The sequence below is a fragment of the Mustelus asterias genome, chromosome 24 (genome assembly GCF_964213995.1).
Source record: "Mustelus asterias chromosome 24, sMusAst1.hap1.1, whole genome shotgun sequence".
Taxonomy (NCBI): domain Eukaryota; kingdom Metazoa; phylum Chordata; class Chondrichthyes; order Carcharhiniformes; family Triakidae; genus Mustelus; species Mustelus asterias.
This window is the reverse complement of record NC_135824.1, coordinates 21,809,272-21,822,983: the sequence shown is the minus strand read 5'-3', so window position 1 is coordinate 21,822,983 and position 13,712 is coordinate 21,809,272. Positions and strand designations below refer to the sequence as shown.

Below are 13,712 nucleotides of genomic sequence, written 5' to 3'. Positions count from 1 at the left end.
AAGGAAGTCTAAATTGAACTAGTTGTGCTATCTATATGTAAACAATATTGTCTCATTTTTAATTTATTAGGGCCAGCTGTATCTACTGGTGACAGACCAGGGCTTTCTTACAGAAGAGAAGGTGGTCTGGGAGAGTTTGCACAATGTGGACGGAGATGGAAATTTCTGTGACTCTGAATTTCATCTGAGACCTCCATCTGACCCAGAAACTGTGTACAAAGGACAGCAGGATCAAATAGATCAGGTAAACCATAAAATGAAAGGCTTAATTCAGATATCCATTGCTGGCGGTTACTGATTTCATAATGGTCATAACTAGCTGCTTTCATCTAACACGAATCACATGGGGTGGCACAGTGGTTAGCACTGCAGCCTCACAGCGCCAGGGACCCGGATTCAATTCCAGCTTTGCGGCCTCGAGTCACTGTCTGTGTGGATTTTGCAGTTTCTCCCTGTGTCTGCGTGCGTTTCCTCCGGGTGCTCAAATTTCCCCCCACAGTCCAAAGATGTGCAGGTTAGGTGGATTGGCCATACTAAATTGACCCTCAGTGTCAGGGGGGCTAGTAGGGTTAAAAACGAAGTGTGGAGTTCAGGAGATTAGACCTGGGTAGAATTGTTGTCAGTGCAGGCTTGATGGACAAATGGCCTCCTCCTGCACTGTAGGGATTCTAGAACATAGAACAGTACAGCACAGAACAGGCCCTTCGGCCCACGATGTTGTGCCGAGCTTTATCTGAAACCAAGATCAAGCTATCCCACTCCCTATCATCCTGGTGTGCTCCATGTGCCTATCCAATTTGATCATCTTTATTAGACATTAGTGAGACCAGGAATGATTGCAATTATATATTGGAGCTGCTTTTAATCTTAAATTTGATCTCAAGATCATTTGGACACATTGGCTACCTTCCAGCTGCAAACCTGAAATATCTGGAGTTAAAATTATTCGACCCACTTTGTTTTTTGAGGGTGAGCTTCCATAGATGCTGTAGAACAGGGACTGTTGTGTTTAATGTAATTCTCAGCAGCTGTTCTTCATACTGTTCAAACCAGATATATTTTCAGGAGACTTAATTTATGCAACACGATTTTACATTTCTATATTCATCCTCATGCAGCATTCTAACTCCCAGCAGTTAACATTGAAAGGAGAACACAATGGACACCAAGTATAAGGAAAAATGGGGAACTGAGGTTGGGAGCTGAGGGCATTTTTGGAAATAATTGTCTTGAAAGCAGGAAGGCAGATGCACGCTTGCAAAACATTTTAATTTGATGTTTTTAAGTTTCCTTTGTACTTTGATTTCTGTTCGGGCTGTTCCCCCTCCTTTTTGGGGAGCTGCCCCTTTTACTTTGTCCTGATTTAATTTGAGTTTGTTTATTTGGTTTGACCTAAAAAGAGGGCAATGAGGGAGAAGTGCAAGAGTTAGAGTGGCTGATCGACAGCAGAATTAAGGAGAAAGTTGTTGAAGTGGAGGGTATAAGCAGGTTGAGAGGCTGGAAGAGATGACTAAACCTAGTCTTACCTATTTTTAGTTTACTTATTTTTACTGGAACTTGTTATTTGCGTCATCATGGGGCAGAGGGGATTTTCTCCAGTGGCTAATGTCACTTATCCTCTTAATTTGCTATTTATGCCAACTCCTAACAATTAGACTTTTCACCTTTTCGGGCTATGGTGCACTCTTCAGCAAGGAGGTGGAAATTGTGTGCCAAGGAAATCTGTGACAGTTCCATGATGCATATGCAGGGTTTCAGCTGCTGTTTGGCAGTCCCCTAACATGACCAGAATGAATTTGAATTTCAATATCTGGTTAAATAATAAAATGAAATTGGCACCACTCCAATGGTACTGTCACCACCACAACTGCGAATTTCCTGTGTTTCATTTGCACAGCATATATGCTACTGGATAAAATGCCTTTGTACTTCTCTTATTTACTCATTTCCCCTATTTCACACACTCCTCATCCAGCCACTTCTGTCAGATGCAGTGTACTGGCATAACATTATATCTGGTGTATGTTCCATGCACATTTTGCCATGTCAAAAGCACGATAAAAACTTCAAAAGCAAAGCAGCTAATATCGTGCTTTCTCTTGCACAGTTGCTTCAGTTTCCCACATTATTATTTCACCGTCTCCTATCTGTGTTCATAGTTTATGTTGTAATCTAAAACCTTTCAATAGTGAGATTAAAAGTAGCATTGATAGAAACTTTCAAATTGCAGTATCAGTCAAAGAGAAGTTTGGTCTTTTTGGACACATTTATTATCTGATCTTGCAGCTGCAGTGGTGAATGCACTGCCATTTGTGTTGGCTGAAACATTATCTTATCACTTGTTTATGGGCAAATTTATGGGATTGAGCTTCCTGATCTTGGAATGATTCCACGGCTCTGTATTTACACGGAACCTACCCTGAACCTGTTGCTATTAATTAAATGTTTTTCTTTTCTTTTTGTTATGGAACTGAGAATGTGACTGTGGCAACATCCACAAAGCAAAACTTGATTTGAGAGCTAGTAGGGTAAGAGTAGCCCAGGTTAAGTAGTTAGTGTTTAACTTGCTATCACATGGAGCACTTAAGGTGACTCGCCTAGATGCAGTTAAGCAGACGTGAGCAAGATCATTGCAGGAGGGAGAAAGAGATGGAAGGATTTTCTCGTAGGTTTGAATGAAGTGAAGTAAGGCTTGTGTGGAGCATTGGCATAGACAAGTTGGGCCAAATGGCCTATTTCCGTGCTTTAGGTTCTGTTATTCCTTGAGCCACTTGTGGTCCGGAAGCCCCATGTAGTTATAACCATGCTCCAATCAGTCACCCAGCATCAGGTGTCACTCCTCCACCAAAGTTGTACCAAGGAAGATCCAGTTTTAATAAAAACATAAAACTATTTGTTAAAAACAGCAATATCTAATCACTCATTACAGCTCTCTTGTAATTTTATTACTTTTACCCAATTCAGGTGCAATGTTCATATTTATGTGCCTGTTGGAATGCTCCCCATTGTGATGCTGTTTTGAGGAATTATTTTGACAACTGCAGCTTCAGTTTTCACATTCAATGATGACCGTGAATCCAGCATTTTGTTTGAAATGTCATTGTTTTAGAAGTGCGTAACTATCTGAATATACTGTCTTATCACCCATTGTGCAAGTTATATTACCTGATTAAAGAAACTCCCAAGCTTAAACGGATCTGGATCTAAGTATAAAATCCACATCAGATGGCAAGAATATGAAACAGAGCATGTTATAATTCTATTTGCCATTGTGTTTTAACATTAAAATAGGTGACATTGAAATTATGAAGAATGTCCAGGGCGCACAAATTCTGTCAGGCTTTGGGACATATTAAAGCATGTTTCAGTCTATCATCAGTGTTTATCACTATCCAATTTGGTAGAACTGTACTTACATTTCAAGGATAATTACTGATCCCTTATCCAGGGATTTCCTGATTGGACATTATTTCTTCTCTCAGGACTATCTGATGGCATTGTCCTTACAGCAGGAGCAGCAAAGCCAGGACTTATCCTGGGAGCAGATTCCTGAAGGAATTAGTGATCTCGAGCTGGCAAAAAAATTGCAGGAGGAAGAAGACAGGCGAGCATCCCAGTTCTACCATGAACAGGAACAGGCAGCTGCAGCTCAAAGCCAGGTAATGACGTTTTACCAAGTGGAAAGCAGTTCCACAATAAATGCTTCGTTCAGTTTTGTACTGGTCTGGTCACCTAATCTGAGGGAGCTCTGACGAAGGGTCATCCTGACTCGAAACGTTGGCTCTATTCTCTCTCCACTGGTGCTGTCAGACCTGCTGAGATTTTCCAGCATTTTCTGTTTTTGTTTCTGACTCCAGCATCCACAGTATTTTGCTTTTATCTGCTGAGAATACTAGAATTCAGAGCAAGTGTCAACCTTTCAAAGTGGCTCTGCCATGTGATAAGATCGTGACTGATCTGATTGTCACCGTCACCCCACTTTCCTGTCTCTCTCTCTCTCCACCTCCAAATAACTCTTGACTCTTGCTGGTCAGAAGTCTTTCCTAATTCAGCCTTAAATATAGTCAATGATCCAGCCTTCATTGCTGTTTGGGGAAGAGTAGGCCACAGACTAATAACCCTCTTCAGAGGAAATAAATTCTCCTCATCTCAGTCTTTGAGAGATTTATAATTTTTAAATTGTGTCCCCAGTTCCAGATTCCTCCGCAAGAGGATCTCGTATGTTTCAATAAGATCACCTCTCATTTTTCTAAAATCCAATTGATATTAGTCCAACCTGCTCAAGCTTTCCTCATAAGCCCTTCATCCCAGGAATGAGTTGTGTATCTTCTCTGAACTGCTGCAAATCCCTGTACAACCTTGCTTAAGTAAGGAGACCAAAATTATACACAGTACTCCAGGTGTGGTCTCGCCAACGCCCTGCACAACTGTAGCAACACTTCCCTATTTCCCCTTGCAATAAAGACTAACAGTCCACTTTCCTTGGGGTTATACCTGCACGCCCAGCTTTTTGTGAGGCGGTACGGTAGCACAGTGGTTAGCACTGCTGCTTCACAGCTCCAGGGACCTGGGTTCGATTCCCGGCTTGGGTCACTGTCTGTGTGGAGTTTGCACATTCTCCCCGTGTCTGCGTGGGTTTCCTCCGGGTGCTCCAGTTTCCTCCCACAGTCCAAAGATGTGCGGGTTAGGTTGATTGGTCATGCTAAAAATTGCCCTTGGTGTCCTGAGATGTGTAGGTTAGAGGGATTAGTAGGTAAATATATGGGGGTAGGGCCTGGGTGGGATTGTGGTCGGTGCAGACTCGATGGGCCGAATGGCCTCTTTCTGTACTGTAGGGTTTCTATGATTGATGTACCAGGACACCCAGATCCCTCCTACAGCAGAGTTCTGCAACCTCTCCATTTAAATAATATACTTTTTAAAATTCTTTCTGCCAAGTGGACAAGTTCTTATTTTCCCACGTTATACTTTATCTGCCAAATTTTTGCCTACTCCCTGAACCTATCTAAATCACTTTGTCGGCTTCGTCTCCTTGACAATTTATTTTCCGACTTATCTTTACATCAGCAAATTTAGCTACCATATACTTGGTCCTTTCATTCAAGTGATTGATACAAATTGTAAATGGTTAAAACCCTCGTACTGATCCCTGTGCGAGTTACAGCTTAGCAACCTGAAAAAGACCCATTCCTCTGTTTCCAATTAATTAACCAATGATCTATCCATGCACCATGAGCTCTTATTTGTGTGAGTAACCTTTGATTTGACACCTTAGTGCAGTGGTTGCTGGGGTCAGCAACAAAACTGATTCCGGGTATCAGGACATCAAATTATACCAAGGAAATTAAGACTTGTTTCTTTGAAGAGAGGGTTTGTTGAAAATTCCAGATTATAAAAGCAATTAGAGAATGATCTGGGCAATTATTCACTAGTGTAGGGTTTAAAAAGAAAGGCAGGGAGTAAGTTAGAAACTAATGTGTTGAAAATAAGAAGGAACTTTGGTTGAATTGTTCACCTGGAAGATATAAACAGAAAATACTGGAAAAACCCAGCAGATCTGGCAGCATCTGCAGAGAGAGAAATAGTTAATGTTTTGAGTCCGTACGACTCGTCCTCAGATTCTTCAAATTATTGTGATTATTCCGAATTATAATCAAGTTAAAATGCATTTTTCCCCCCTCAAGCTAAAATATCAGAATAAAAAGGATTTCAAAAATGGATTGAGAAGGGATTCCAGTCCCACCAGTGCCACTTCTACAGAGGTAGAACCTACCTCGTTGTGAATTCAACTTGCACGCAATCTTCTGAGGAAAATTTCTGCATATTTGCTCCCTTCCTCAAAGTTAATCAAATGACCTCCAGGATATCCAAGTGTCCTCCTTTACCCCTACTCAGCCACCTAATATGGATGATCCTCTCCCAAGTATCTCCAGGGTCATTGCTGGATAGAATAATTGAACATCCTATTTTATACCTATCTATTTTTATACCCTCCAGTCCTGTTTCCAACTAGATATTGATTCCCACAAGGAATTAATCGAGCATAACTGATTGGAGGAATAAACCATTCTCGCAAAGGAAAAGCCAAATTAAAAAAGTAGATAATCCCACTGCCTTTATGCACCAGGACTTGTAATCAAAACATACAATTAGCGGAGCACAATAATTAGTGAAATGCATCGCCTGAAATATTGTGGCAAGTGCTGGGTTATCAGGGTACATTTGCGGCTCCAGGCATAACCTCAAAATAAGGTGTCAACCTGATGAAGCTGCAACTCCGGATTGCTTGTGTGCCAGACAGCACGTGCAGCAATCGATAGATGAGAACTAAGCAACTCCATAATCAACGGATCAGGTCCAAGATCTGCAGTCTTGCCACATCCAGTTGTGAATGGTGGTGGCCAATTAAACAACTCATTGGAGGAGGAAACTCCACAAATATCCCCAATCTCGATTATGGAGGAACCCAGCACATCTGTGCAAAAGATGCAGAGAATTGCAGAGTGGATGATCCATCCCGGCCTCCTCCGGAGGTTCCCAGCATCACAGACGTCAATCTTCAGCCAATTTGATTCATCCATTTGATGTCAAGAAACAGTTGAAGGCAGTGAGTACTGTAAAGGCGATGGGCCCTGAGAACATTCCAGCAATAGTACTGAAGACTTGTGCTCCAGAACTCGCCACGCCCCAAGCCAAGCTCTTCCAGTACAGTTACAAACGCTGGCATCTACCCAGCAATGTGGAAAATTGCCCAGCTATGTCCTGTACATGAAAAGCAGGTCAAACCCAACCTGGCCAATTACTGCCCATCAGTCTACTCTTGCTCATCAATAAGGTGATGCAAGGAGAGATAAACAGCACTTAGCCTGCTCACTGAGGCTCAGTTTGAGTTCCATCAGAATCATTCAGCTCCTGAACTCATTACAGCCTCGGTTTCAACATGGACAAGAGTTGAACTCCTGAGGTGGATGAGAGTGACTACCCTTGATTTCAAGGCAGCATTTGATTTGAGTGTGGCACCAAAGAGCCCCAGCAAAACTGGAGTCATTGGGAATCGGGGAAGAATCTGCAGTGGTTGGGAGTCATACCTGGCACAAAGGAAGATGGTTGTGGTGGTTGGAGGTCAATTCTCTCAGTTTCAGGCCATCATTGCAGGAGCTCCTTGGGCTGGTGTCCCAGTGACCTTTCTTCCATCATACAGTTAGAAATGGGGATGTTTGCTGATAATTACACACACAACTCCTTCGATACTGAAGCAGTTCATGTCCAGATGTAACCAGACCTGAACAAGTGTGGTGCAATACTCTCCCCTTGCCTGGACGAGTGCAGCTCTGAAAGCAATCAAGACGCTCGACACTATCCAGGACAAGTGGCTCGCTTGATTGACACCCCTTCCACAAGCATTCACTCCATCCACCATCGATGGGCAGTGGCAGCAGTGATAACAAGATGCACTGCAGGAACTTATCATGGCTCCTTACAGAGAACCTTCCAAACTCATCTGGAAGGACAAGGGTATCAGGTCCATGGGGACAGCATCTGGATGTTACCTTTCAACCTCCACACCATCCTGACTTAGAAATATGTCGCTGTTCCTTCACTGTCAATGAGTCAAAAACCCTGGAATTCGCTCCCTAACAGCATTGTGGATGGTACCGTCACAGGTAGTTCAAGAAGGCAGCTCACACCACTTTCTCGAGGGCAATTACAGATGGGCATTAAATGCTGGCCTAACCAGTGACCCCCCCACGCCACCTGAATGAATTAAATAAAAACACCATTTACAATGAGCATTCAGTTGCAGTTGATTCATTGTGTGTGTTATTCTGAAGAAGCTTAGGAAAACATTTCCTCCAATGAATGCTTTTACAGAGAACTATTCTTATAACAACTTTTTTTTCCTCTGCCCAGTCTTTTGCATTTGCCCCGAATCCGGTAGAGCTATCAAGAGACCTGCTCCAAGCATCTTGCATTCCTGCTCCACAGGCATTTTCTCGAAGCAATGTATCGGCCTTCCAATTTTAATCATTTTCTTTGTCACTTGCTATGGAAACCTATGTCAATTCTCCATTTGAATTTTTCACTGTGTCGCAGCTCCAACTCAGGCTGGGAACCGATTAAATGTTGAAGAATGCAATTATTTTCAGAATTGTTTTCACCTTTTCCTTCCTTCCTCTTGGAAGAGCATTTTGATCACTGGGCTCTACAATTATCCACAACAAACCGCTCTGGGAAGCAGCAGCAATGCTTCGCTTGGGCTGGGAAATACATTTTCCAACAACTACAAAGCCATGGTGTAGAGGTTTGAATGAGTCAGAGTCATAGAGCAATACAGCATGGAAACAGGCCCTTTGGCTCAACCAGTCCATGCCGACCAGGGTACCCTACCAGCTCGTCCCAATTGCCCACATTTGGCCCATATTTTTTACACAGTGGTGGGTGCCTGGAACTCGCTGCCAGGGGAGGTAGTGGAAGAAGATATGATAGTGACTTTTAAGGGGCATCTTGACAAATACATGAATAGGATGAGAATAGAGGAATATGATCCCCGGAAGGGTAGGGGATTTCAGTTCAATTGGGCAGCATGGTCGGTGCAGGCTTGGAGGGCCGAAGGGCCTGTTCCTGTGTTGTAATTTCCTTTGTTCTTTGTTCTATCCCTCTAATCCTTTCCCACATGTACTTATCCAAATGCTTTTTAAATGTTGCTATTGAACCTGCCTCAACTACTTGCTCAGGCAGCTCATTCCATATACACACCAGCCTCTGCGTGAAGAAGTTGCCCCTCGGATCTCTTTTAAATCTTTCCCTTAAACCTATGTCCTCTAGTTTTCAATTCCCCTTCCCTGGGAAAAAGACTCTGCATTCATCCTATCTGTGCCCCTCGTGATTTTATACACCTTAAGGTCTTCCCTCATTCTCCTTCGTTCCAAGGAATTAAGATCTAGCCTGGTCAACCTCTCCCTATAAACTCAGGCCTACTAGTCCTGGCAACATCCTTGTAAATCTTCCTTGCACTCTTTCCAGTTTATGCTAGTTGAAGGTCGCAGTTGAACTCTGCCTGTCGGTTCAGGTATATTGGGCTAAAATGCCTGTTCCTTTTCTTCATTTAGTTGTTAACTGATTTTTTTGAAAAATTACTTGTGTGCGTTTTCTCCTTAAATTCCAGGAAGGGCAACAATCGGAGGCAGCAGCTGCTGGGAAACAGCCTGGGGGCACTGAACGCAAACCACGCAAGGAACCAAGAGAAAAAGAAAAGGACAAATGTGTTCTCTTGTGATGGGGGTTGGAGTTTACCAGAAACTGAAGTGCATAACCCTTAAAAGAACCCGGTGATACGCCGCCTGTGCCTAATCCCAAATTGTTCATATTTTGAGAAGCGAAAGGATGACTTCTTTGATACAGTCGGCCAAACTTTGTTGTATGTTGCACAATGCACTATATTCACAATGGAGTTTCTACAGCATTGATTGATGCAGTTACATTACATTTGACATAAATCATTGTCCAGAACATACAAAAAGCACCTTTACATCTAACAGTGAAATCACACTGCCTGTTCTCTTCATTACTTTGCATTAATTAATGCAATCAGCTAATAAGCTATCTTGGCTAATACTGCCTCAATTTTATTACAGGACAAGTGACTGGCAGTTCCATGGTTCATTTAGTTTTAATTCTCTGCTTACAAGAAGTGACAATTTTTTTTAAGCTTTGGTTAAGTGCTTATCAGAACTGATCAGTCCAGTGAGTTAGAGAAAACCGAGACCAAACACATGAAAATGGTCTTTTCGCGCGATAGCTTGTGTAAGATGTGCTAACACGGGACACAGAGCTAGACAATCTTTTGTCCAGACTGATGGTCAGTTTTTTTTCATGAGCTGGTTTTTCTTTGAGCCATAATAATAGCCTGAAGGAATGCAAGGAGACAGGTTAACGTTTGATGGTGGTATCTCTTGCTTCAAGTTTTCTTTAACTGAACGAGTGTGCTTGTATTTTGAATGGTTTAAAACTGCTCCCAACAAAAATCACTTTTGTGGAAATGTGTGACTACAGAGATTGGAAATGTGAAGAGTCAGCAAGTTGGTATACAAAATTGCAAGTGAATAAGCTCTATTTTGACTAATTGTGGTTCTTGGCAAATTGGAAAGAAGCGTTTCAAGTTGGCAATGAGACCACAAAGTTATTGCTAAGATGTCGAAGGCCCACACCTTGTTGCCAAAGCCTTGCTCTCTGCTCAATCTGTTTGACCAGCAATTAAAATGCATTAGCAACAGTGTCCTTCACAATAAACTGATACTTCAGTGCTGCACTACTTCACGTGAATGAATTTACCTATCATTATGGTCTTGTTTCTTTTCTAATGCCTTCAAATTTATTTGGTCAAATATTAGTTGAGTCTGTAGCCAGTAGCTAAGTTATATTCCTAAATGGGACCAATATTCTGAAATGGTGAAATTTAAAAATATATGATAGAAACATAACTTAGCTACTGTCACTTGTGTACACGTATGTTTGATATGGTGGCAAAATGCTCCACCTGTGTTGTTCATTGGGACATGGCTGGTGGAAATGCAAGCAAACACTAAACTGTTGTTGTTGAATATTGAAGGAATATTGTCTGAAGGTTCATTTTTATACAGTTTCAGCTGTGCTTCAAATTATGACTGTCATTCTAACAATGTTTTGTGGATTTTAATACATTGACCAGTGTATTTATTTGAATACCTCTAATAGGGCACCCTCAGTTAAGAGTGCTTGAAGCAGTTATACATACAAGGATCCAGAGGGAGATATTGGAAACCTTGGGCAACAGAGAGGTTAAACCTGTTTACTAAGGCGTAAATATTTATTCATTATGAAATCGTTTGTTAAATTATTTCACGATAGGCATCCCAAACTATTTGTTTTTTTAAAAAAAATCATGTTGCACTTGGAAATTTCCTTTTATTAGGAAGTTCTGTACCCAAAACCGGTATAGTGAACCAGATTGTTTGGAAGGGGAGGGGTGGGGGGAAGTTACATTAAACTGCCCAGCTGTGTTGTGGATTAGCTGACATCTATAATGCATGATAATTCTCCTAGATCATACAGTAAATATTCACACAACTTCTAATGTAAAGTTGTATTTGTGTCATTAAAGTATATTGATATTAAAAGCATCAGAAAATCAAGTATGTATAAACCTAATTATTTGCAATCCTATCCTAGCATTTTTATGCAATTATTTTGTTGTAAATTTTCTATAGCAGATAGTAAATATTTAAGCCAGATTGGTACTGAAAGTTAACAGTGTTGTACACGCGCCACACTAATAACAGCCCCTTCAGAGTCCATTGTAAAACTGGTAAGCTGCTGTGTTGTAAGTTAGAACCTGTAACAGAGCTGCAGTGGTCTTGCAGTGGAGACGGAGAGTCTTGTGTTGCCAATGCCAGTCTGCTTGCGGGTATATGCAGTAAGTACCTCGGCGAGTAACAATCCAGTACGTGCACTCGACTGTTCCTAATATTTTTTACTGCTTGGTTTAAAGTCAGCTGAGAACAATGCTAAACGTCACCTTCTGGACCGAATGTACTTTAAATATCACTTTATTTTGCATGTTTGTCCATTTACAGGAGATGGTTACAATTAAGCTATTCTGCAAAGCAGGTTTTGTAGATTATTTTCTGAATGCTTTGCATGTGCTAGCTCAACATTGAACTGAACCATTTCACCGCTGAGAAACAGCTATGTTGCCATTTCAAGTAATATAAAATACTGACCAGACATTTTAACCACATCAACCTCATCACCTTGGAGATTTGATCTCTCATAGCACCTGTGGGTATTGGGTTTTGTCATTTCTCTTATCACAATGCACAATATAATTCGCACCATAGTGCATGTCATATTTGACTACAGTTTGCAATGGTAAAGGAAAGTGTAGAACAGAACTTGTTACCTTCAATAGAATTTTTTTTTGTTGCACCTTCAGTTTGTTTCAGGGTCTTTATTTTATGAGAGACTGATCATTTACCAAAATACTTGTGAAGGATTTTTATACACATTGTGAAAGATGTACATGTTTTCGAGTCTGCTGTATGTAACTTCTTTTAAATGTCTTCTGGATTACAGCTACTATAATACTTGCTTTTATATGCCTGTATTGTTGCAAGTCCTGCATTTTTAGGAGTGTCTGCCTTTGGGTAGATACAAAATATTCAGTTCCTTTCTATATTTGTGACCAAACATGTATGTAGCATACTGCCTTAGTGTGTGTTATATACTTGTTAGTGTGGATCCTGTGAGTTTTGACAATCTCCTGTCCTCCTCCCTTAGATGGCACAAAAATACCTTAATTGGCACTTGGCACTATAGAAATACTCGCAAAGAAAGCTTTCTATGGAACAGAGACTTAACATTCTTCAGTTCATATTTTTGGTTTTAAATAACTGAAGCTTGACAAAACAGCTAATTCTCTGCGTCTTATTATCCTGTTGTGCAGTTTAGAAAAATAATAGCAGCATATTGTGCTATGAGAATTCTTAAGTTCCATGTTTGCAAATAAACCTCCACGTTTGCAAATAAGCCTGCAATGATGTAGATTTGATGCTTTTTCTGTATTTTGTTCGTTTACGATGTGTTCATTTCTCATTTGAACATCCTTGAGTACCCAGCTGTGTGCAATGTTTTGCTAATCGAATTTATAGGTATCTGAAATCTTAAAATCGCAAGGCCTCGCGTGTGTTGGACGATGCAAAGAGGAAAAAAATAAATCAAAATGTAGAACCAAAGTGTTTAAAAGATGAAGGAATATTTGTTAAGGTTGACATGGGAATAGGTGTACAAATGAGATGGAACATCAGCGCGTGGACCCAGGGAGTCAAGATTGTTCAAAGTCGCTGCCCACACTTTATACCTGTAGAATTACTGATGTTTACACCTTAAAACTGACAAGTAAATCTATTAGCTAACATGCCTCATTTACAGAGGTTTTTGCTGTGTATTTGGCATAGATTGAGCACGAAATGCTGAGCAGCGAGTGGTATCAGATAGTCTTGTGTAAATTTGTGCAAGAAATTTTAGGAAATGGTATACTGTGACCAAATCAGCGTTACCAGCTGAACTGTACACCCATTAGTGCCTAGATCACCATCAAAAAGAGGAAAATGTGGCTTTATTTGCAGTTTTACAAGTGAAACATTACTGGAATCATGTTACATTGGAGCATACCAACTTTGGGCAATTGTCTTTAATTTATTTGGTACCAATTAGTGCAAAGACTTCTGTTGTTGCAGAGGCTGATGTTGGAATTGGTATAACATCAAACTAAAATAAAAACACATTTCTTGCAATGACGTTTGTGTTTGCCATTATTTATAACAGTATTTGTTTTTTAACAACCGCAGCTGCCACCACTGGGACATTTTCCTACATTAAAGAAATGACACAGTGCTTTACACAAGCATGAAACCAGTAACATGGTGCCAAAGGAAGAGCGATTAGAACAGGTAACTAAAATCATGGTTGAATAGGGAAGGTTTAAGGAGCACGGAGGAAAGTGGAAGCGGAACATGAAGAGGCAGATTTAAGGAAGGACTTTTTGAATCTTGGGGCCAAGATGGCTGAAGAATACAGCTATCTATAACATTTGCATATATCATGGCTTCATGTTTTGATGCCTGTGGGTATGAGTGTATTGCTATGGATTGTTTTAAAATAATTAACAGGCAAAT

The 13,712-nt window shown here is 40.9% G+C and overlaps 1 protein-coding gene across 2 annotated transcripts in view; it reads left to right on the top strand.

Annotated features, from left to right (window-relative positions):
• The window catches only part of mindy2 (MINDY lysine 48 deubiquitinase 2), a 66,970-nt gene extending 53,641 nt beyond the window's left edge, over positions 1-13,329 (top strand). The window contains exons 7-9 of one of the 2 annotated variants that reach the window (XM_078241420.1): positions 71-244; positions 3,483-3,659; positions 9,167-13,329. In XM_078241420.1, the coding sequence (XP_078097546.1) occupies positions 71-244; positions 3,483-3,659; positions 9,167-9,277 (462 nt within the window). In that variant the 3' untranslated portion in view covers positions 9,278-13,329. The remainder of the gene's footprint in view (positions 1-70; positions 245-3,482; positions 3,660-9,166) is intronic. The other variant, XM_078241421.1, reaches the window with a different exon arrangement.
• Positions 13,330-13,712: the final 383 nt, after the last annotated feature.